Source organism: Perissodus microlepis, chromosome 3 (genome assembly GCF_051167445.1).
Source record: "Perissodus microlepis isolate ML-2025 ecotype Zambia chromosome 3, ASM5116744v1, whole genome shotgun sequence".
Lineage (NCBI taxonomy): Eukaryota > Metazoa > Chordata > Actinopteri > Cichliformes > Cichlidae > Perissodus > Perissodus microlepis.
In genome coordinates this window covers 49954369-49977354 of record NC_140463.1, presented here as the reverse complement: position 1 = coordinate 49977354, position 22986 = coordinate 49954369, and the positions used below count along the sequence as shown (strand labels likewise).

General features: G+C 41.6%; 1 protein-coding gene across 1 annotated transcript in view; it reads right to left on the bottom strand.

Moving 5' to 3' along the window:
- The window catches only part of zanl (zonadhesin, like), an 82247-nt gene that overhangs the window by 13335 nt on the left and 45926 nt on the right, over window positions 1-22986 (bottom strand). Inside the window, exons 64-98 of the mRNA XM_084922896.1 lie at window positions 22608-22852; window positions 20677-20825; window positions 20264-20392; window positions 20039-20177; window positions 19698-19839; window positions 19101-19297; window positions 18774-18912; window positions 18111-18227; window positions 17702-17826; window positions 17125-17270; window positions 16524-16667; window positions 16287-16394; window positions 13925-14094; window positions 13472-13674; window positions 12791-12935; window positions 12331-12524; window positions 12100-12241; window positions 11693-11937; window positions 9762-9910; window positions 9349-9477; window positions 9124-9262; window positions 8783-8924; window positions 8186-8382; window positions 7859-7997; window positions 7216-7332; window positions 6807-6931; window positions 6229-6374; window positions 5633-5776; window positions 5396-5503; window positions 2870-3039; window positions 2099-2301; window positions 1417-1561; window positions 1007-1254; window positions 323-500; window positions 109-217 (exon numbers count right to left, since the gene is read on the bottom strand). Coding sequence (XP_084779022.1) covers window positions 109-217; window positions 323-500; window positions 1007-1254; window positions 1417-1561; window positions 2099-2301; window positions 2870-3039; window positions 5396-5503; window positions 5633-5776; window positions 6229-6374; window positions 6807-6931; window positions 7216-7332; window positions 7859-7997; window positions 8186-8382; window positions 8783-8924; window positions 9124-9262; window positions 9349-9477; window positions 9762-9910; window positions 11693-11937; window positions 12100-12241; window positions 12331-12524; window positions 12791-12935; window positions 13472-13674; window positions 13925-14094; window positions 16287-16394; window positions 16524-16667; window positions 17125-17270; window positions 17702-17826; window positions 18111-18227; window positions 18774-18912; window positions 19101-19297; window positions 19698-19839; window positions 20039-20177; window positions 20264-20392; window positions 20677-20825; window positions 22608-22852 — 5467 coding nt within the window. The remainder of the gene's footprint in view (window positions 1-108; window positions 218-322; window positions 501-1006; window positions 1255-1416; window positions 1562-2098; window positions 2302-2869; window positions 3040-5395; window positions 5504-5632; window positions 5777-6228; window positions 6375-6806; window positions 6932-7215; window positions 7333-7858; window positions 7998-8185; window positions 8383-8782; window positions 8925-9123; window positions 9263-9348; window positions 9478-9761; window positions 9911-11692; window positions 11938-12099; window positions 12242-12330; window positions 12525-12790; window positions 12936-13471; window positions 13675-13924; window positions 14095-16286; window positions 16395-16523; window positions 16668-17124; window positions 17271-17701; window positions 17827-18110; window positions 18228-18773; window positions 18913-19100; window positions 19298-19697; window positions 19840-20038; window positions 20178-20263; window positions 20393-20676; window positions 20826-22607; window positions 22853-22986) is intronic.

Sequence of the window (22986 nt, the reverse complement as noted above, 5' to 3'; positions counted from 1 at the left end):
ATAAAGTGGGATCAACAATTCTTGTATCGACATAATGATGAAGAAATGAAAATCTACAAATAGATAAAATTAAAGGTCTTATATTCTGTTTTCTGTAATGTGACTCACTCGGGATCTGAGTCAGCAACCTGCCAGCTGTCTCCTAGCTCATTGGTGTTAGCAGCTGGTGCGTTATCTGGTTTCAAGTTGTCATCGTTAGGGTTCCCATTGAAATTTCCTGTGGGGACAACAGATATTCAAAATCACTCTATTTTAATTAGTCAAATCCTGTGTTTTATTCATTTAGTAAGGAACAACAGCAAATAATTGCACTGGCTCTTACCACACATCCCACAGAGTAGGCCATTGTAGGAAGTTGGCAAAGTGACATCAGCATGATGGTTTCCATCAAAACGCACCCTCAGATTAAAAGATGTTTCTAAGACAACAAACTTTCCACTCAAGTAGATCTTAACTCCCCTGATGGAGGTAACAGGTGGAACAACCGCAGTGCCATTGACCTGACAACAGCCAGAGATCACAATATTATTGCCAGAAAAACACAGCTTATTATGTGTACTTGTTCTTTGTTCCTCTACAGTAGACTTTTCCTTTAAATCAACCATCTTTATATAGAAATGCAGCAGGGGACAGTTTCCACCTTCTAGTGAGACGAGGCTGAATCTGTTATTTAAACACATGTTAGGAAAACACATTCAGTAAAGAGGCTGCTATAAATATAGCTTTGTTATACTTGCCTTCTGTTGCATTAAATTTGGTGGAGAACTAGCTTAATTTTTTAAAAATTGTGTTTTATTTTGACTGCTGCAGATTATAAAAATCTCAAATCTGATTATGAAGAGATTTAAAGAAAATCTTACAAGTGGTTCTTGTTCCAATAGGCCTAGGCTGCACATATTGGCCTAAAAATTATTCAGTTGGTAGTAAATAAAATGGGTAAAAGCACTAAGATAGCAAACAGAGATACTGTTTATTGTATGAGTGACTGGAAGAACCCTCTGCCTACCTGGACCGTGTGTCCCTTGCCAAGGATGACAGTGATACCATTCACATTGATCACCACAGCCCTCACATAGGAAACCTTCTTGTTACTTCCTCTGTGCTCATTCTGGGTATGGACCGTGAAATGTGGCAAGCCAGAGGAGACATTGCAGGGTTTGGTCAAGGTGTAGGAGCATGAACCCATGTAATGGTGAGTACGTTTATCAAAGGTTATGTAGTGAGGATCACCAGAAACTGAGCAGATACCATTTCCTGAACAAAGAAGGCAGGGAGTTACTTTATCATTTACCATGATGAGCAAAACAAATGCAGATTTCAGTGGAACTATGTAAGATGGATAATGCACTGAGATGTCAGATGTGTTAAATGAAATAATAATCTTTAGATGTATGTGAAGCTGTGTGATTAATATACCAATAGGGTGGCATTCATATTCTCCATCTTGTAGTTGGCAGCTCTCAGTAGTTGGGTTACAGCTTGTGTTATGACACTGTAGCAGACCTCCACTGTGACACATACACTTTTGTTCACAACCCTCCAAGTACCAGTCATCGCCCACCTGACAAATGTACACAGAATGCAAAAAATAATCATAAATTTTGTCACGTAATTCTCTCTTGTACATCACACGAATATAAAGATCTAAATGATAAATATACATTTGGATGCAAACCAGGGATTCTGTATGCCACTAACTAATTAGGCCAACCTACACTCATTTATTTATTGATTTTGGGCTTGCTAATTGTGGTGGCGCCAATATATAAATGCTCTGACATAAATACAAATTCTATAACACCAGTGTCTTTTAAAGTCAGGTAAAATACTGTATAATAAATATAATCTGTGCTTGATAAGTTGAAAGTAAAAGTCTTTGTTGTAAAACCAATATTTGTGTGCCAACAGTTCACTGCAGTCTATGCACCCTTAATTTAGCTGAGTTTTAATTTCTTTTGTACTATAGGGTCTTTGTGTCTTTTGGCGTCTCTCCTGTTGAAGTTATAAAGAGAACTGAAAATGATGTTAGCATGAGCTTAGCACATTTTAAAGGTAAATGGAATATGGTTTTAATTGTTTGGAGGCTGTTTGCACTTACAGAGTGATAGGTTCCACTAGGGTCCACACAACCACAGTCTCTCAGTTCCACACATTTGTCATCACTGAGAATGAAGCCAGGGTTACACTCACAACCCTCCACACACACTTCCTTACAGCCAGGTGGTCCCACCACACCAAGACATGTCTCAGGACATGAACTCACACAAAGGGAGTAGGAGCTATTGGGAGGACAGGTCAGAGCTGTGTGGACAAACACAGGGATGAACAATAATGAGAGGGAACAATGGTGGACAAATGTCAACAGAGAAGGGAGGGGGGAGTAGGATGATTCAAAGACAGGGCATCTACGTATCTCATATTGATTTAACTCAGTGTCATAAATGAAAGCAAGGACAATATTAACTGCATTGAATATTTTACATTGGTTTCAGCATTGTGCACTGTATCTTGAACTCTCCTCCCTATACAATTATAAATATGATTATAAGTTCAATTATAATGTTGGTGAGCAGGATGTAATATATCTTAGTTATATTTACAGGTGGATACAACTTCCAAATGGAGAAGCTATGGCATGCACCCCATTTAAAAGGGAAAATGCTGAAGGCTCATGTTTCCAACATGAAAAGGTATTATTCAAGGCTTTATTCATTTATGCTTCAGAATGGGGCTTATCAAGCCAATGGGTGATGTCACTGTGACTATGTTTTATATATACTTTATGATGTTCACAAAGAACAGCTGATATTATTATTAAACTATCATATATCATTTAGATATATTTGGTATATCTCAGATTCAAACTTACGGCAGAAGTCTGGAGTTCTCCATTGGTAGACTTTGGCTCCAGCACTATGACATGCGTCAGTGTAGGCCTGGAGCTGGTCACACAACACATGCTGCTGGCCGTTGAACTGACACATGTCATACACACAGCTTTGGAAGAATGAAGTAGGATTAACTACACTGATGCACTCCCTGTAACAGAGAAAAACACTCACTTAGCTTAGGTAGGAAAAGGCAGAGGCTCATATATACTGAAAATCTGAGTTCAAACAAACAAACAAGCTACATTTGGTGGTGAAACAGTCAACAACTGTTGCATAAGTTTAGCAACAATTCACTAGCTGGGGCCAGTGAATAAAGGTGAATGGCTTAAACATGAATTGAACTGAGGTTGGGGAAGGCCTCGCCGGGGACTGCGGCAGCTCCTGGGCTGGCAGATCCCCATGTACTAATGAGAAGTGAAACAGTGAAAGAATTGAAATTGAAAAAGGGGAGGGAGGGTTGGGAATGAATGGAAGAACAAGCAGCTAGTAGTACTGGGGGATTATATATAGATAAGAACAGGAAGGGAAGTGTTTGGATACTTTATCTCTAATTCACTAGCTGAGCCCACATCCTCATTTTACATTTTACAGTGTTTCTATTAGAAAAAGGTGAATGGCTTAAACATGAATTGAACTGAGCTTTAGGGAAGGCTGCAGAGGGGACTGGCACCTCCCGGGCCTGGCAGATCCCCAAAGAAGGCATCCCCTAGAAGCAGCAATAACTGTGCATTGTGAAGGTGAAAGACCTCTGCAGTAATAATTCAATTTTTCAATTCAATTTATTTATACAGCCCCAAATCACAACAACAATCGCCTCAAGGCACTTTATATGTAAGGTAGACCCTACAATAATGCCTACAGAGAAAACCCAACAATCATATGACTCCCTATGAGCAAGCACTTTGGCGACAGTGGGAAGGAAAAACTCCTTTTAACGGGAAGAAACCTCTGGCAAAACCATTCCCATGGAAGGACAGCCATCTTCCGCTACCGGTTGAGGTGGAAGAAGGAAAGCAGGACAAAAGAGAAGCGCAGAGAGAAGATGGTCAAGGATTCCAGAGAGTGGAGTGGTTGAGTTCGGAAAATTCCGAAGGAATGGTGGGAGAAGACATCAAAGCAAATTTCAGACAACGAAAGACCTTAATAGATGAATGAGGAGAACCCCTGATCGAGTGGCAACGTGGCTCGACTGGTGTGGAGGCTGGATGGATGCATGTTTGTATTTTAAGACATCAGGCAATGGCTTGACGGCTCGTAAAAGCTTTTACTGCTGTGTTTGAAAATGATCGATATGGAGACAAAGACTGGCAATACGGTGTCAGGAATGTTCTTTGTTACATTTTGTGAAAGATAGATAGATGCATGGACCCTGGCATCCAAGTTATTGGGGAAAGAGGGAAGAGAAACTGGCTTCCAGGTGCCAAAAAGCACACTGCTGCATTTTGCTCAGGAGAGATAGAGGGAAGAAAAGCTTGCTACTGCGAATGAAGGAAAAGAACCTGGCATCCCGGTGCCAGATGTATGCTGGCGAATTTGAAAAAGACGGACAGAGAAATAGAACCTGGAATACCATTGCAAAAAGCATGCTGCTGGATTTGTAAAGGAGGAAAAGAGAAAGAGAACATGGCATCCCAGTGCTAAAAGCCTGCTGCTGCATTTGTAAAGGAGGAACAGAGAAAGAAACCCAGAATCCCGGGCCCAAAAGCTTGCTGGTACATTTGCAAAGGAGGGACAGAGAAAGTGAACCTGGCATTCCAGTGCCAAAAAACATGCTGCTGCATTTTTGTGAAAAAGGGAGGGAGGGAAGAGGAACTGGCAACCCGGTGCTAAAAGCTTGCTCCTGCATTTGTGAAGGAGGGATAGAGAAAGAAAGAGAACCTAGCATTCCAGTGCCAAAAAACATGCTGCTGCATTTTTGTGAAAAAGGGAGGGAGGGAAGAGAAACTGGCAACCCGGTTCTAAAAGCTTGCTCCTACATTTGTGAAGGAGGGATAGAGAAAGAAAGCCTGACATCCTAGTGCCAAGAAGCATGCTGCTGCATTTTGCGAGGGAGGGACAGATGGGAAGGGAAACTGGAATCTCCTTGGTAGAAAACCTTGTTGATGCATTTGCAAATGAGGAATAATAACTTGGAATCCTGGTGCCAAAAGCTCACCGTGGCATTTGCAAAGGAGGGATATAGAAAGAACCTGGTATCCCAGGTTTTTTGCAACGATAGATGGAGATAAAATGGGAAGTCATTGGTAAAAACTTGCTGCTGCGTTTGAGAATGAGGGACAAAGAACAAAACTGGCATCCCAGTGCCAGAAGGGTTCATTACAGCATTACAGTAATAGTATTGAAAAGATTTATTCATATTTTACAGGTCAGTTGGGTGATTAGCAGGCATGCTGCAATCTATTTCATGATTTTATAAGGTCAGGAAAAAAACGTTGTAAAATCCCAGGAATCCCATCAGTTTAACCAAGTCGATAACCAAAAGTGGAGGGGTTGTGAATTCTTACCGGAAGGGTCCAGTAGGGTCTGTAATTTTACCACATTTCTCTGGTTTTACAACTTCAGCTTCCAAGTTGGGGTCACAGTCTGGATCAGGCTTTGTTCCTGGGGTACATCTGGTCAATACAAATACAAAACACAGTTACATCCTCTTCAGTTTGTCAGAAAGAGTCCGACAGTAAGGTAACAAAAGACATAACCAGAAGAAATCCAAAAGACAGAAAGATAGATATGTTCGAACTCACGAGTCATCTTCATCGTCTTTGGTCTGCCAGCTGTTCCCAAAGTCATTACTATTTCCTGCCACAGTGCCATCTGGTTTAGTGAAGTCATTGTCTGGGTTCCCATCATAGTCACCACAAAGGCCACACATTTGGTCATAGTAGGAGCTGGTAGGACAAAGTCAAGGCAGGATATGTAGGATTAAAATAAGACAAGCTTAAGAATATTTGCAATGTATAATAAGGTGTTGCTTGGCCTTTTATTGTATTTCTAGAAACAAATGAAGAGAATGCAAAAATCCCATATACAATAAACCAGGACATCGTTAGTATATATTAAAAGTTGCATATGTTAACAATATGCACACAAATGGACTGCTATGTTTTTTTTAAATTTTCACAACATACATAAAACAACTGGTGTTGTTCAGCAGTTTAGATCGTTATCTATCAGAGTTTCTTCAGATCGTTAGGTTATGGTTGCATCGGAGGAAAGTGGTCATCAAAAAAAGAATGATGGAGCAATGGAGACAGTGGTCAGGTGTATTGTATGAATGTGTGAAGCAAATAAAAAGAAGTTCTACAATATCAAAATAGTTCAAACCAATATTTATACTAACCTGGGAACTGAGATCTGGGCATAATGGTTTCCATCCCAACGCACCCTCAGGCCAAAGGATGTTTGAAGCGTGATGAACTGACCAGCAAGACTAATAGACATGAGAGGAGAGGGGGAGTGGGGCAGAGCCACCCGTACTCCGTTCACCTGATTCAGTGATGAAGAAAAAGATGTTAAGAATATAAGAATATAAAGATGTTAAATAGACTGTGTAAACGTCTAATTGGTGGACAGGTCAGGGAGTATAAAAGTACAAAGAGTGTGCAATGTGCAGTATATCAGGCAAAAACAGACTTTGTATAGTTTTAACAAGCAAGAAAGATATTGCTTTATGCCTATCACACTGTGTTATCTTTGGCATAGATTCAACTGACAAAATGGGAAAAATCTGTTTTGTTTTTTTTACATGCTGTTAGCAACAAAGTAACTAAAGATATAATTTGAGTTCTTTGCTAAAATGTCAGTTATGTGTAGACATAATACATCCATGGTGATGATACAACTAGTGTGTGGGATGTCTATTGGCACACATTTTACTTAAAGATGGGAAATACAAGAGATAGTAATTCATATACTGACCAGTGTTCTACTGCTCTTCATCAGGGTCACAGTAATTCCATCCACTGTCACATATAGCTTCCTCAGGTATGACACTCCTGCAACTCCTCTCTCTTCATTCTTTGCCTCCACAGAGAACCAAGGGCCTGCACAGGGAAGACCACGACAATCAGGAATATTGTGTGTTTATATTAAAGGTGAACATTGGCAGATATTGGCATTAACATACAAACCACCACTGACATTCAGTGTCTTCTTTTTGCAGCAAACGTGAATGAAAACAACATCTGTCATGCTTTGCGATGAAAATAATAAATGAGTAAATTTAGCTCATTTAAACTTTAATTTGTGCGTGTGGTGTGGCAAGACTAGAACAGGTGCAATGAAACCCAAACATCTTAATGAATAAATGTCTCAAAATAGTGTGTACCTGTGCTGTTCCTACAGGTTCTGGCCAGTGTGTAAGTACAGGTTCCCATGAAGCTGTAGTACTTCTTGTCAAAGGTGTTATAGTGTGGATCCCCAGAAACTACACAATCCTGAAAGCCTGAGAGAGGGAAAAACATCAGGAACATCAGACTGAAACACAGATGAAGCCACTGTAGAACAATTACCTAATAACAGTGCAGTTCACTGCTGCTTTGGACTTGTACTGGCATTAAATAGATGCAAAGAATATATCATTTCCTGACTAGACAAAATTTTTCTGCAACTCTGTGATTTTGTATTATAAAGAAATGCATGTAACAAGTGTTGTTATAGACAAACTGTACAGAAGAGAGCAAAAGAAACATAACAGCAACACACACATAAATATTTCACTGTTATTGAAAGTAAAAGACACCTCTGGGTTGTGCTTCTCTATCTTCCATTACTCAGTCTAATTATGTATATTAGAGCAGGGATAGAAAATGCTAGTTTGAGAACTTTGACAAAGTCTACAGCATCACGTCAAACACAGTTGCAAAACTTTTCAGGTTGGCACTCCAACCCATGAGATCTGGAAACCGACTTAGAATATAATGGCTACAGCTTTGCTGTGTTTTTTTTAGGTGTGAACATTACAAACATACTCGTAGGATAGCAGCCCAGCTCTCCATCCTGAAGTTTACATTCATGCATTGGGGGGCATTCAGAGGCTTCACAGGTAATTCCAGCTGCACCACACCAACATTTTCGCTTGCAGTCTTCCTCAAAAAACTCCTCTCCAGGCTGACAAACAGACAACAAAATTGACAATTAAGCATAGCAGGCACAGATGATTCTTTGTAGATCATTTTATGCATGTATGTATGAAAATGTTGTTTTAGAGAGGACATAAAGAGACTGCAAGTGACCTGACTTGAAATACAAAGGACCAAATGATTCACTGCCGGCCTATCAGACCCACTTCACTATACCTCATAATACTGGCCGTTCGTGTGGTTGCAGCCACACATGTTCTCCTTAACGCACTTGCCAGCACTCAGGACATAGCTGGGATCACACACACAGGACTCAGAGCAGGGACCAGAGCAGGAGGGGGGTTTTCCAAAGCATGTTTCCTGACAAGGATCTGCACAAGGTTCGTAGTGGCTGTTTGGGGGACAGCTCAGTGCTAAGCAGACCACAAGAGGTTGAAGTTAGTGATAGGAAACAAAAGTATGTGCTGGTTAAAATATAAAATGACAGCTTTTCACAAGAAAAGAGATATGTCTTTGGCACTTCCAGCTGTGTTGTTTTCCTTGTAACTAGATTGTTTGAGTTTGGTGGTAACCCAGTCTCCTGCAGCCTCTTGGCATATGTTGTCTGCCCAACTAGGTATGCTAAAGCAGCACTCCCTCAGTTAACTTTAGTGAGTAGGAAGCCCGTATGAAGTACTCTTCCACAAGTCAAAACTGACATAAACTTCTTTGTGTTATTTTCTCCCAACTACTCAGCCAAGCTGATTTTTACCTAATGATATACCTAAAGATATTTTACTACTAAATTAAATCATTTGTCCTTCCAATACTCACGGCAGAAGGTTTCATTCCTCCATGGTCCAAGGTTTACCCCACGATCTTGGCATTCATTGACATAGGCTTCAATGGCTTCACACAAAATGGGCTTGGCACCATCCAGCTCACACAAGTCAAAGACACAGTCCCTGAAGTAGTTCTGAGAGCAAACAATCACTTTGTTACAATGCTTTATATTGTGTGACCATCTAAAACCACATATTCAAATTATTCCACTATTACTAATATCACATTTTCACCCTGAATGCACACACACATACACAAATACAACAAGCTCAGAATAAGGACCTGTTCCACATTTGTTTATTATATGTGCACTATCCTCTACATGAACATACATTGGGGTTGACTTTGGGATGGCACACAGCAAAAGGTCCATTTTTGTCCAGCAGAATGCCACAATATCCAGAACTTTCATACAGTTCCTGTTCTTCTTCATTGCACCCAGGGATGGTAGTGTTGGGTTTCTCATTACATCTGTCAAGACAGACCATCATCTTAAGAACATTTGTCTTTTGTCAATGGTAAAAGTTTCTTTACACTTGCATCTCTGCAATACTCACTCTGGATTCATGTTCCAACTGTGTCCAAAGTCATTGGCATTTTCAGCTAAGCTTCCATCTGGTTTGCGGAAGTCATCTTTAGTTTCTCCATCATAGTTGCCACACAGGCCACAAAGCTTGTTCTGATAGCTGCAGATTACAGAAAATGATTGCGTTAGAGTCTTATGCAAGAAAGACAAGCAACTTAGTCAGAACTACATCTCATCTTGAAATTTTGAGTGAGCTGTTTGTGTTGCCCCTGCTAAATTGCTTAAATAAAGTATCCTAGCTGTGCCATTAATTTCTGCCTTTATCACCTTATTACTGTTTACAGTATTTTTAGTTGTATCAGTATGGGTGTACATTTCTGAACTGGTGAATTTTTGATTAAAACACCATTTTATAAGGAAACCATGAATTTGGTCTTCACTCACTCTTTGATCACTTTGATGTCCATGAAGGCGTTTCCATCATATCGAACCGTCACACCAAAGTTCATGGAGACAGTGTAGTGTTTTCCTGATTTGAACACAGAAATACCAGGGGCCGGGGACAGTGGCAGATTGACATTGGTCCTATTAACCTGTATGGGAAAATAGGCACAGTACATCAAATCTGGTCAATTATTAGCCAACATTTTCATTTTTGAATTACCCATGTCACAACATTACTATCTGTAACTGAAAAGAAACGTTCCTTTATCATGCCAATGATGTCTGAACAACTCAGCTCTTGGCCGACATGTCAAACGCAGCTGCCGGCATGACAAGCGAGAGTGGATCGAAGCCAAAGGCATGGATGCCCAAGAAAACAGTAGACCAGAACGATACCCGAATCTTAAATCGCATTGTTCGAGATCTAACAGGGGCTTGCGGTGGCCGCTTGGTCCCAATCCGAGACAAAATGGACGAGTCCTCCTCACTGAAGCTGAGCAAGACCAACGTTGAGCCAAACAGTTCTGCGATACTTTAAACCAGCCGGAGCAACTCCACTTGTTCGAGGCTGAAGAACTTGCACCCTCCATGGATCTTCTTCCTGTCGATATCGGAAAAATCAGCGACGCCGAAGTCAAGACAGCGATCTGACTCCTCAAGACTGGAAAGGCTGCTGGCCTGGATGAGTTCCTCCCCACAATGCTGAAGCATGACGAAGCCCAGTTGGATGCCGCCCTTAGAAGTCCCCTAAACGCCTGCTGGTCAACATCGCGTGTACCCTATGAATGGGTAATTTCAACGACTTCAAGGAAGCTTTTGACAACATCCACCGGTCGACTCTATGGGCTATCCCACGTCAATATGGAGTCCCCCAGCAGTTTGTAGACGCCTTTTGTGATCTCTGCTCCAACTCCCGGTTCTGCGTCCAGACAGATGATTGGATGGCGCCCTTAGAAAACCCCTAAACGCCTGCTGGACAACATCGCGTGTACCCTATGAATGGGCAAAAAGTGTTATCACCAAACTTCCCGAAAGGCGATTTGGGTGACTGTAACAACTGCCGGGGCATCACGCTGCTGTCGGTACCCGGGAAAGTGCTTTGCCTCATTCTTTTGAATTGGCTTCTGGGCCCCTACTGGGCTCGACTACGGAAGACCTCCAAGAATGGACTGCAGGTGAGGAAAGTCGGATTACGAATCAGCGCCAAGAAAACCAAGGTACTCCGAGTTGGCTACACAACTGGCCATGTTCCCGTCATAATCAACCAATAACGTGCTGAAAAGTTGGAAAATTTCACATATCTGGGCAGCATCATCTCGAATGACGGGATCTCTGATCAAGATGTCAACTCCAGAGTAGGGAAGGCTGCCGGTGTCCTCCAACGTCTCCAATTCAATTCATTTAAATTCAATGTTTTTTATATAGCCCCAAATCACAAAAACAGTCACCTCAAGGTGCTTTATATTGTAAGGTAGATCCTACAATAATACATACAGAGAAAAAAAACAACAATCATATGACCCCATTGACCAAGCCCTTTGGTAACAGAGGCGTCTTTTAACAGGAAGAAGCCTTCGGCAGAACCAGCGAAAGCAAGGCCGACCAAATATCACATGGCGTCGAACGTTTATGGATGATCTGAAAACAGTCGACATCGCCTGGGACGAAGCTGAAACATTCGCCCCTGACCGACATCGATGGAGATTGTTAGCTGCCCGATGCGTCGCTTGGCGTAGGAGGAACTAAGTGCTAAGTGTAAGTGCAAGTTTCTTTCCATGGTCAATTGCAGTGGTTTTCAGAAGTGTTCCTGAGCATGTGCAGTGATTTGTACCACAGAATGATGTTTGTTTGTAATGCAGTAGTGCCTGATAACGTGAAAGCGTGATTGGTTTTCACATGCAAAACGTCCGTTTCTTCTTCTCATGTCTTACCTGCACAGTGCCACCTTTGAGAATGGAGATCTTTATCATCTGTGCGTATACATGTACGGCATTCACATAGGAGATGGTCGGCCTGTTATACCGGTTTTCATTGTCAGTATGGACCTCAAAGTAGGGCACAGTTGTGTCATTGCATGGACTAGACATCAGATAGCTGCAGTTGCCCATGAAGTCATATTTGCGTTTGTCAAAGCTGGTGTAGTGTGGATCGCCAGATGCTATGCATGTGGATGTACCTAAAGGAATAATATATGAAAAAATTGTAATTTCCACACTGTCAACTATCAAGTTATACCGACTGACTGTAAAGCACAACACAAGGTGCTCCTTGTGCAGATGTAATTTATTACACTGCATTAAATCAAGTCAACAACAATAAAGTCAACAAACATTATTACCTTTAGGATAACAGCCTGCAACACCATTAACCTCTCGACACTCTTCAGTGGGGTCACAGGAGTTATCAACACATTCCAAAGTGTAGTTCCCTACACAGCGACACAGCTTTGTGCAGCCATCTCCAAATACTATCTCACCAGGCTGGATAAAATGAAAACAATCAGTACTGAGAAAGTATACTGTATGTCTTTAAATGTACACTGTACACAGTACTAACTAGGACATCTGACCTCATAATAGTTATTGTTGTCATCTAAACAACCACACTTGTCCAGTGGCACGCAGTGCCGTCCTTTGAAGACAAAGCCTGGTTTGCAGAAACACCCAGTGATGCAGGAGCCAGAACAGTTGGTAGAGGGTTCCATACATGTAGGAATGCAAGCTGGACCGCACTCTATATACTCTGCGTTAGGAGGACACAGGTCTGGATAGAAAGAAAAAGGATTACTGGAAAATGTGCAGATACTCTTTCAGGAACAAAAAAGGTAGGAAGTTATTATGCAGTCTTAACAAACTCAGTCCAAACTAACAACATCAGTTGAGACAGTGGAGGTTTGGAGCGCCTGTTGCTAAAATGACTGCATTTATTTACTGCATTTCTAGGACCAGTCGGATAAAGCACTTGACACTATAATCCACATCCATGCATTCATGCAGCTATTTCTATGTGAAGCTGTGTGATTAACATACCCAGAGGGTGGCATTCATATTCTCCATCTTGTAGTTGGCAGCTCTCAGTAGTTGGGTTACAGCTGGTGTTATGACACTGTAGCAGACCTCCACTGTGACACATACACTTTTGTTCACAACCCTCCAAGTACCAGTCATCGCCCACCTGACAAATGTACACAGAATGCAAAAAACAATCAAAATTTTGTCATGTAATTCTCTCTTGTACATCACACGAATATAAAGATCTAAATGATAAATATACATTTGGATGCAAACCAGGGATTCTGTATGCCACTAACTAATTAGGCCAACCTTTACTCATTTATTTATTGATTTTGGGCTTGCTAATTGTGGTGGCACCAGTATGTAAATGCTGTGACATAAATACAAATTCTATAACACCAGTGTCTTTTAAATTCAGGTAAAATACAGTATAATAAATATAATCTGTGCTTGATAAGTTGAAAGTAAAAATCTTTGTTGTAAAACCAATATTTGTGTGCCAACAGTTCACTGCAGTCTATGCACCCTTAATTTAGTTGAGTTTTAATTTCTTTTGTACTGTAGGGTCTTTGTGTCTTTTGGCGTCTCTCCTGTTGAAGTTATAAAGAGAACTGAAAATGATGTTAGCATGAGCTTAGCACATTTTAAAGGTAAATGGAATATGGTTTTAATTGTTTGGAGGCTGTTTTCACTTACAGGGTGATAGGTTCCACTAGGGTCCACACAACCACAGTCTCTCAGTTCTACACATTTGTCATCACTGAGAATGAAGCCAGGGTTACACTCACAACCCTCCACACACACTTCCTCACAGCCAGGTGGTCCCACCACACCAAGACATGTCTCAGGACATGAATTCACACAAAGGGAGTAGGAGCTATTGGGAGGACAGGTCAGAGCTGTGTGGACAAACACAGGGATGAACAATAATGAGAGGGAACAATGGTAGACAAATGGCAACAGAGAAGGGAGGGGGGAGTAGGATTTATTCATTTATGTTTCAAAATGGGGCTTATCAAGCCAATGGGTGATGTCACTGTGACTATGTTTTATATATACTTTATGATTTTCACAAAGAACAGCTGATATTATTATTAAACTATCATATATCATTTAGATATATTTGGTATATCTCAGATTCAAACTTACGGCAGAAGTCTGGAGTTCTCCATTGGTAGACTTTGGCTCCAGCACTATGACATGCGTCAGTGTAGGCCTGGAGCTGGTCACACAGCACGTGCTGCTGGCCGTTGAACTGACACATGTCATACACACAGCTTTGGAAGAATGGAGTGGGATTAACTACACTGATGCACTCCCTGTAACAGAGAAAAGCACTCACTTAGCTTAGGTAGGAAAAGGCAGAGGCTCATATATACTGAAAATCCGAGTTCGAACAAACAAACAAGCTGCATTTGGTGGTGAAACAGTCAACAATTGTTGCATAAGTTTAGCAACAATTCACTAGCTGTGGCCAGTGAATAAAGGTGAATGGCTTAAACATGAATTGAACTGCGGTTTGGGGAAGGCCTCGCTGGGGACTGGTGGCGGCTCCTGGGCTGGCAGATCCCCATGTACTAATGAGAAGTAAAACAGTGAAAGAATTGAAATTGAAAAAGGGGAGGGGGGGTTGGGAATGAATGGAAGAACAAACAGCTAGTAGAACTGGGGGATTATATATAGATAAGAACAGGAAGGGAAGTGTTTGGATACTTTATCTCTAATTCACTAGCTGAGCCCACATCCTCATTTTACATTTTACAGTGTTTCTATTAGAAAAAGGTGAATGGCTTAAACATGAATTGAACTGAGCTTTAGGGAAGGCTGCAGAGGGGACTGGCACCTCCCGGGCCTGGCAGATCCCCAAAGAAGGCATCCCCTAGAAGCAGCAATAACTGTGCATTGTGAAGGTGAAAGACCTCTGTAGTAATAATTCAATTTTTCAATTCAATTTATTTATACAGCCCCAAATCACAACAACAATCGCCTCAAGGCGTTTTATATGTAAGGTAGACCCTGCAATAATACCTACAGAGAAAACCCAACAATCATATGACTCCCTATGAGCAAGCACTTTGGCGACAGTGGGAAGGAAAAACTCCTTTTAACGGGAAGAAACCTCTGGCAAAACCATTCCCATGGAAGGACAGCCATCTGCCGACACCGGTTGAAGAGGAAGAAGGAAAGCAGGACAAAAGAGAAGCGCAGAGAGAAGGTGGTCAATGATTCCAGAGAGTGGAGTGGTTGAGTTCGGAAAATTATGAAGGAATGGTGGGAGAAGACATCAAAGTAAATTTCAGACAACGAAAGACCTTAATAGATGAATGAGGAGAACCCCTGATCGAGTGGCAACATGGCTCGACTGGTGTGGAGGCTGGATGGATGCATGTCTGTATTTTAAGACATGAGGCAATGGCTTGACGGCTCGTAAAAGCTTTTACTGCTGTGTTTGCAAATGATCGATATGGAGACAAAGACTGGCAATAGAGTGTCAGGAATGTGCATTGTTACATTTTGTGAAAGATAGATAGATGCATGGACCCTGGCATCCAAGTTATTGGGGAAAGCTTGCTGCTACATTTGGGAAAGAAGGATAGAGGGAAGAGAAACTGGCTTCCAGGTGCCAAAAAGCACACTGCTGCATTTTGCTCAGGAGAGATAGAGGGAAGAAAAGCTTGCTACTGCGAATGAAGGAAAAGAACCTGGCATCCCGATGCCAGATGTATGCTGGCGAATTTGAAAAAGACGGACAGAGAAATAGAACCTGTAATACCATTGCAAAAAGCATGCTGCTGGATTTGTACAGGAGGAAAAGAGAAAGAAACCCAGAATCCCGGGCCCAAAAGCTTGCTGGTACATTTGAAAAGGAGGGACAGAGAAAGAGAACCTGGCATTCCAGTGCCAAAAAACATGCTGCTGCATTTTTGTGAAAAAGAGAGGGAGGGAAGAGGAACTGGCAACCCGGTGCTAAAAGCTTGCTCCTGCATTGGTGAAGGAGGGATAGAGAAAGAAAGCCTGACATCCTAGTGCCAAGAAGCATGCTGCTGCATTTTGCGAGGGAGGGACAGAGGGGAAGGGAAACTGGAATCTCCTTGGTAGAAAACCTTGTTGATGCATTTGCAAATGAGGAATAATAACTTGGCATCCTGGTGCCAAAAGCTCACTGTGGCATTTGCAAAGGAGGGATATAGAAAGAACCTGGCATCCCAGGTTTTTTGCAACAATAGATGGAGATAAAATGGCAAGTCTGGTAAAAACTTGTTGCTGCATTTGAGAATGAGGGACAAAGAACAAAGCTGGCATCCCAGTGCCAGAAGGGTTCATTACAGCATTACAGTAATAGTATTGAAAAGATTTATTCATATTTTACAGGTCAGTTGGGTGATTACCAGGCATGCTGCCATCTATTTCATGATTTTATAAGGTCAGGAATAAAACGTTGTAAAATCCCAGGAATCCCATCAGTTTAACCAAGTCGATAACCAAAAGTGGAGGGGTTGTGAATTCTTACCGGAAGGGTCCAGTAGGGTCTGTAATTTTACCACATTTCTCTGGTTTTACAACTTCAGCTTCCAAGTTGGGGTCACAGTCTGGATCAGGCTTTGTTCCTGGGGTACATCTGGTCAATACAAATACAAAACACAGTTACATCCTCTTCAGTTTGTCAGAAAGAGTCCGACAGTAAGGTAACAAAAGACATAACCAGAAGAAATCCAAAAGGCAGAAAAATAGATATGTTCGAACTCACGAGTCATCTTCATCGTCTTTGGTCTGCCAGCTGTTCCCAAAGTCATTACTATTTCCTGCCACAGTGCCATCTGGTTTAGTGAAGTCATTGTCTGGGTTCCCATCATAGTCACCACAAAGGCCACACATTTGGTCATAGTAGGAGCTGGAAGGACAAAGTCAAGGCAGGATATGTAGGATTAAAATAAGACAAGCTTAAGAATATTTGCAATGTTTAATAAGGTGTTGCTTGGCCTTTTATTGTAATTCTAGAAACAAATGAAGAGAATGCAAAGATCCCTGATACAATAAACCAGGGCATCGTTAGTATATATTAAAAGTTGCATATGTCCACAATATGCACACAAATGGACTGCTATGTTTTTTTTTTTTTAAGTTTTCACAACATACATAAAACAACTGGTGACGTTCAGCAGTTTAGATCGTTATCTATCAGAGTTTCTTCAGATCGTTAGGTTATGGTTGCATCGGAGGAAAGTGGTCATCAAAAAAAGAATGATGGAGCAATGGAGACAGTGGTAAGGTGTATTGTATGAATGTGTGAAGGAAATAAAAAGAAGTTCTACAATATCAAAATAGTTCAAACCAATATTTATACTAACCTGGGAACTGAGATCTGGGCATAATGGTTTCCATCCCAACGCACCCTCAGGCCAAAGGATGTTTGAAGCGTGATGAACTGACCAGCAAGACTAATAGACATGAGAGGAGAGGGGGAGTGGGGCAGAGCCACCCGTACTCCGTTCACCTGATTCAGTGATGAAGAAAAAGATGTTAAGAATATAAGAATATAAAGATTTTAAATAGACTGTGTAAACGTCTAATTGGTGGACAGGTCAGGGAGTATAAAAGTACAAAGAGTGTGCAATGTGCAGTATATCAGGCAAAAACAGACTTTGTATAGTTTTAACAAGCAAGAAAGATATTGCTTTATGCCTATCACACTGTGTTATCTTTGGCATAGATTCAACTGACAAAATGGGAAAAATCTGTTTTGTTTTTTTACATGCTGTTAGCAACAAAGTAACTAAAGATATAATTTGAGTTCTTTGCTAAAATGTCAGTTATGTGTAGACATAATACATCCATGGTGATGATACAACTAGTGTGTGGGATGTCTATTGGCACACATTTTACTTAAAGATGGGAAATACAAGAGATAGTAATTCATATACTGACCAGTGTTCTACTGCTCTTCATCAGGGTCACAGTAATTCCATCCACTGTCACATATAGCTTCCTCAGGTATGACACTCCTGCAACTCCTCTCTCTTCATTCTTTGCCTCCACAGAGAACCAAGGGCCTGCACAGGGAAGACCACGACAATCAGGAATATTGTGTGTTTATATTAAAGGTGAATATTGGCAGATATTGGCATTAACATACAAACCACCACTGACATTCAGTGTCTTCTTTTTGCAGCAAACGTGAATGAAAACAACATCTGTCATGCTTTGCGATGAAAATAATAAATGAGTAAATTTAGCTCATTTAAACTTTAATTTGTGCGTGTGGTGTGGCAAGACTAGAACAGGTGCAATGAAACCCAAACATCTTAATGAATAAATGTCTCAAAATAGTGTGTACCTGTGCTGTTCCTACAGGTTCTGGCCAGTGTGTAAGTACAGGTTCCCATGAAGCTGTAGTACTTCTTGTCAAAGGTGTTATAGTGTGGATCCCCAGAAACTACACAATCCTGAAAGCCTGAGAGAGGGAAAAACATCAGGAACATCAGACTGAAACACAGATGAAGCCACTGTAGAACAATTACCTAATAAAAGTGCAGTTCACTGTTGCTTTGGACTTATACTGGCATTAAAATAGATGCAAAGAATATATCATTTCCTGACTAGACAAAAATTTGTATTATTTGCATTTCTTTTCTGCAACTCTGTGATTTTGTATTATAAAGAAATGCATGTAACAAGTGTTGTTATAGACAAACTGTACAGAAGAGAGCAAAAGAAACATAACAGCAACACACACATAAATATTTCACTGTTATTGAAAGTAAAAGACACCTCTGGGTTGTGCTTCTCTATCTTCCATTACTCAGTCTAATTATGTATATTAGAGCAGGGATAGAAAATGCTAGTTTGAGAACTTTGACAAAGTCTACAGCATCACGTCAAACACAGTTGCAAAACTTTTCAGGTTGGCACTCCAACCCATGAGATCTGGAAACCGACTTAGAATATAATGGCTACAGCTTTGCTGTGTTTTTTTTAGGTGTGAACATTACAAACATACTCGTAGGATAGCAGCCCAGCTCTCCATCCTGAAGTTTACATTCATGCATTGGGGGGCATTCAGAGGCTTCACAGGTAATTCCAGCTGCACCACACCAACATTTTCGCTTGCAGTCTTCCTCAAAAAACTCCTCTCCAGGCTGACAAACAGACAACAAAATTGACAATTAAGCATAGCAGGCACAGATGATTCTTTGTAGATCATTTTATGCATGTATGTATGAAAATGTTGTTTTAGAGAGGACATAAAGAGACTGCAAGTGACCTGACTTGAAATACAAAGGACCAAATGATTCACTGCCGGCCTATCAGACCCACTTCACTATACCTCATAATACTGGCCATTCGTGTGGTTGCAGCCACACATGTTCTCCTTAACGCACTTGCCAGCACTCAGGACATAGCTGGGATCACACACACAGGACTCAGAGCAGGGACCAGAGCAGGAGGGGGGTTTTCCAAAGCATGTTTCCTGACAAGGATCTGCACAAGGTTCGTAGTGGCTGTTTGGGGGACAGCTCAGTGCTAAGCAGACCACAAGAGGTTGAAGTTAGTGATAGGAAACAAAAGTATGTGCTGGTTAAAATATAAAATGACAGCTTTTCACAAGAAAAGAGATACGTCTTTGGCACTTCCAGCTGTGTTGTTTTCCTTGTAACTAGATTGTTTGAGTTTGGTGGTAACCCAGTCTCCTGCAGCCTCTTGGCATATGTTGTCTGCCCAACTAGGTATGCTAAAGCAGCACTCCCTCAGTTAACTTTAGTGAGTAGGAAGCCCGTATGAAGTACTCTTCCACAAGTCAAAACTGACATAAACTTCTTTGTGTTATTTTCTCCCAACTACTCAGCCAAGCTGATTTTTACCTAATGATATACCTAAAGATATTTTACTACTAAATTAAATCATTTGTCCTTCCAATACTCACGGCAGAAGGTTTCATTCCTCCATGGTCCAAGGTTTACCCCACGATCTTGGCATTCATTGACATAGGCTTCAATGGCTTCACACAAAATGGGCTTGGCACCATCCAGCTCACACAAGTCAAAGACACAGTCCCTGAAGTAGTTCTGAGAGCAAACAATCACTTTGTTACAATGCTTTATATTGTGTGACCATCTAAAACCACATATTCAAATTATTCCACTATTACTAATATCACATTTTCACCCTGAATGCACACACACATACACAAATACAACAAGCTCAGAATAAGGACCTGTTCCACATTTGTTTATTATATGTGCACTATCCTCTACATGAACATACATTGGGGTTGACTTTGGGATGGCACACAGCAAAAGGTCCATTTTTGTCCAGCAGAATGCCACAATATCCAGAGCTTTCATACAGTTCCTGTTCTTCTTCATTGCACCCAGGGATGGTAGTGTTGGGTTTCTCATTACATCTGTCAAGACAGACCATCATCTTAAGAACATTTGTCTTTTGTCAATGGTAAAAGTTTCTTTACACTTGCATCTCTGCAATACTCACTCTGGATTCATGTTCCAACTGTGTCCAAAGTCATTGGCATTTTCAGCTAAGCTTCCATCTGGTTTGCGGAAGTCATCTTTAGTTTCTCCATCATAGTTGCCACACAGGCCACAAAGCTTGTTCTGATAGCTGCAGATTACAGAAAATGATTGCGTTAGAGTCTTATGCAAGAAAGACAAGCAACTTAGTCAGAACTACATCTCATCTTGAAATTTTGAGTGAGCTGTTTGTGTTGCCCCTGCTAAATTGCTTAAATAAAGTATCCTAGCTGTGCCATTAATTTCTGCCTTTATCACCTTATTACTGTTTACAGTATTTTTAGTTGTATCAGTATGGGTGTACATTTCTGAACTGGTGAATTTTTGATTAAAACACCATTTTATAAGGAAACCATGAATTTGGTCTTCACTCACTCTTTGATCACTTTGATGTCCATGAAGGCGTTTCCATCATATCGAACCGTCACACCAAAGTTCATGGAGACAGTGTAGTGTTTTCCTGATTTGAACACAGAAATACCAGGGGCCGGGGACAGTGGCAGATTGACATTGGTCCTATTAACCTGTATGGGAAAATAGGCACAGTACATCAAATCTGGTCAATTATTAGCCAACATTTTCATTTTTGAATTACCCATGTCACAACATTACTATCTGTAACTGAAAAGAAACGTTCCTTTATCATGCCAATGATGTCTGAACAACTCAGCTCTTGGCCGACATGTCAAACGCAGCTGCCGGCATGACAAGCGAGAGTGGATCGAAGCCAAAGGCATGGATGCCCAAGAAAACAGTAGACCAGAACGATACCCGAATCTTAAATCGCATTGTTCGAGATCTAACAGGGGCTTGCGGTGGCCGCTTGGTCCCAATCCGAGACAAAATGGACGAGTCCTCCTCACTGAAGCTGAGCAAGACCAACGTTGAGCCAAACAGTTCTGCGATACTTTAAACCAGCCGGAGCAACTCCACTTGTTCGAGGCTGAAGAACTTGCACCCTCCATGGATCTTCTTCCTGTCGATATCGGAAAAATCAGCGACGCCGAAGTCAAGACAGCGATCTGACTCCTCAAGACTGGAAAGGCTGCTGGCCTGGATGAGTTCCTCCCCACAATGCTGAAGCATGACGAAGCCCAGTTGGATGCCGCCCTTAGAAGTCCCCTAAACGCCTGCTGGTCAACATCGCGTGTACCCTATGAATGGGTAATTTCAACGACTTCAAGGAAGCTTTTGACAACATCCACCGGTCGACTCTATGGGCTATCCCACGTCAATATGGAGTCCCCCAGCAGTTTGTAGACGCCTTTTGTGATCTCTGCTCCAACTCCCGGTTCTGCGTCCAGACAGATGATTGGATGGCGCCCTTAGAAAACCCCTAAACGCCTGCTGGACAACATCGCGTGTACCCTATGAATGGGCAAAAAGTGTTATCACCAAACTTCCCGAAAGGCGATTTGGGTGACTGTAACAACTGCCGGGGCATCACGCTGCTGTCGGTACCCGGGAAAGTGCTTTGCCTCATTCTTTTGAATTGGCTACTGGGCCCCTACTGGGCTCGACTACGGAAGACCTCCAAGAATGGACTGCAGGTGAGGAAAGTCGGATTACGAATCAGCGCCAAGAAAACCAAGGTACTCCGAGTTGGCTACACAACTGGCCATGTTCCCGTCATAATCAACCAATAACGTGCTGAAAAGTTGGAAAATTTCACATATCTGGGCAGCATCATCTCGAATGACGGGATCTCTGATCAAGATGTCAACTCCAGAGTAGGGAAGGCTGCCGGTGTCCTCCAACGTCTCCAATTCAATTCATTTAAATTCAATGTTTTATATATAGCCCCAAATCACAAAAACAGTCACCTCAAGGTGCTTTATATTGTAAGGTAGATCCTACAATAATACATACAGAGAAAAAAAACAACAATCATATGACCCCATTGACCAAGCCCTTTGGTAACAGAGGCGTCTTTTAACAGGAAGAAGCCTTCGGCAGAACCAGCGAAAGCAAGGCCGACCAAATATCACATGGCGTCGAACGTTTATGGATGATCTGAAAACAGTCGACATTGCCTGGGACGAAGCTGAAACATTCGCCCCTGACCGACATCGATGGAGATTGTTAGCTGCCCGATGCGTCGCTTGGCGTAGGAGGAACTAAGTGCTAAGTGTAAGTGCAAGTTTCTTTCCATGGTCAATTGCAGTGGTTTTCAGAAGTGTTCCTGAGCATGTGCAGTGATTTGTACCACAGAATGATGTTTGTTTGTAATGCAGTAGTGCCTGATAACGTGAAAGCGTGATTGGTTTTCACATGCAAAACGTCCGTTTCTTCTTCTCATGTCTTACCTGCACAGTGCCACCTTTGAGAATGGAGATCTTTATCATCTGTGCGTATACATGTACGGCATTCACATAGGAGATGGTCGGCCTGTTATACCGGTTTTCATTGTCAGTATGGACCTCAAAGTAGGGCACAGTTGTGTCATTGCATGGACTAGACATCAGATAGCTGCAGTTGCCCATGAAGTCATATTTGCGTTTGTCAAAGCTGGTGTAGTGTGGATCGCCAGATGCTATGCATGTGGATGTACCTAAAGGAATAATATATGAAAAAATTGTAATTTCCACACTGTCAACTATCAAGTTATACCGACTGACTGTAAAGCACAACACAAGGTGCTCCTTGTGCAGATGTAATTTATTACACTGCATTAAATCAAGTCAA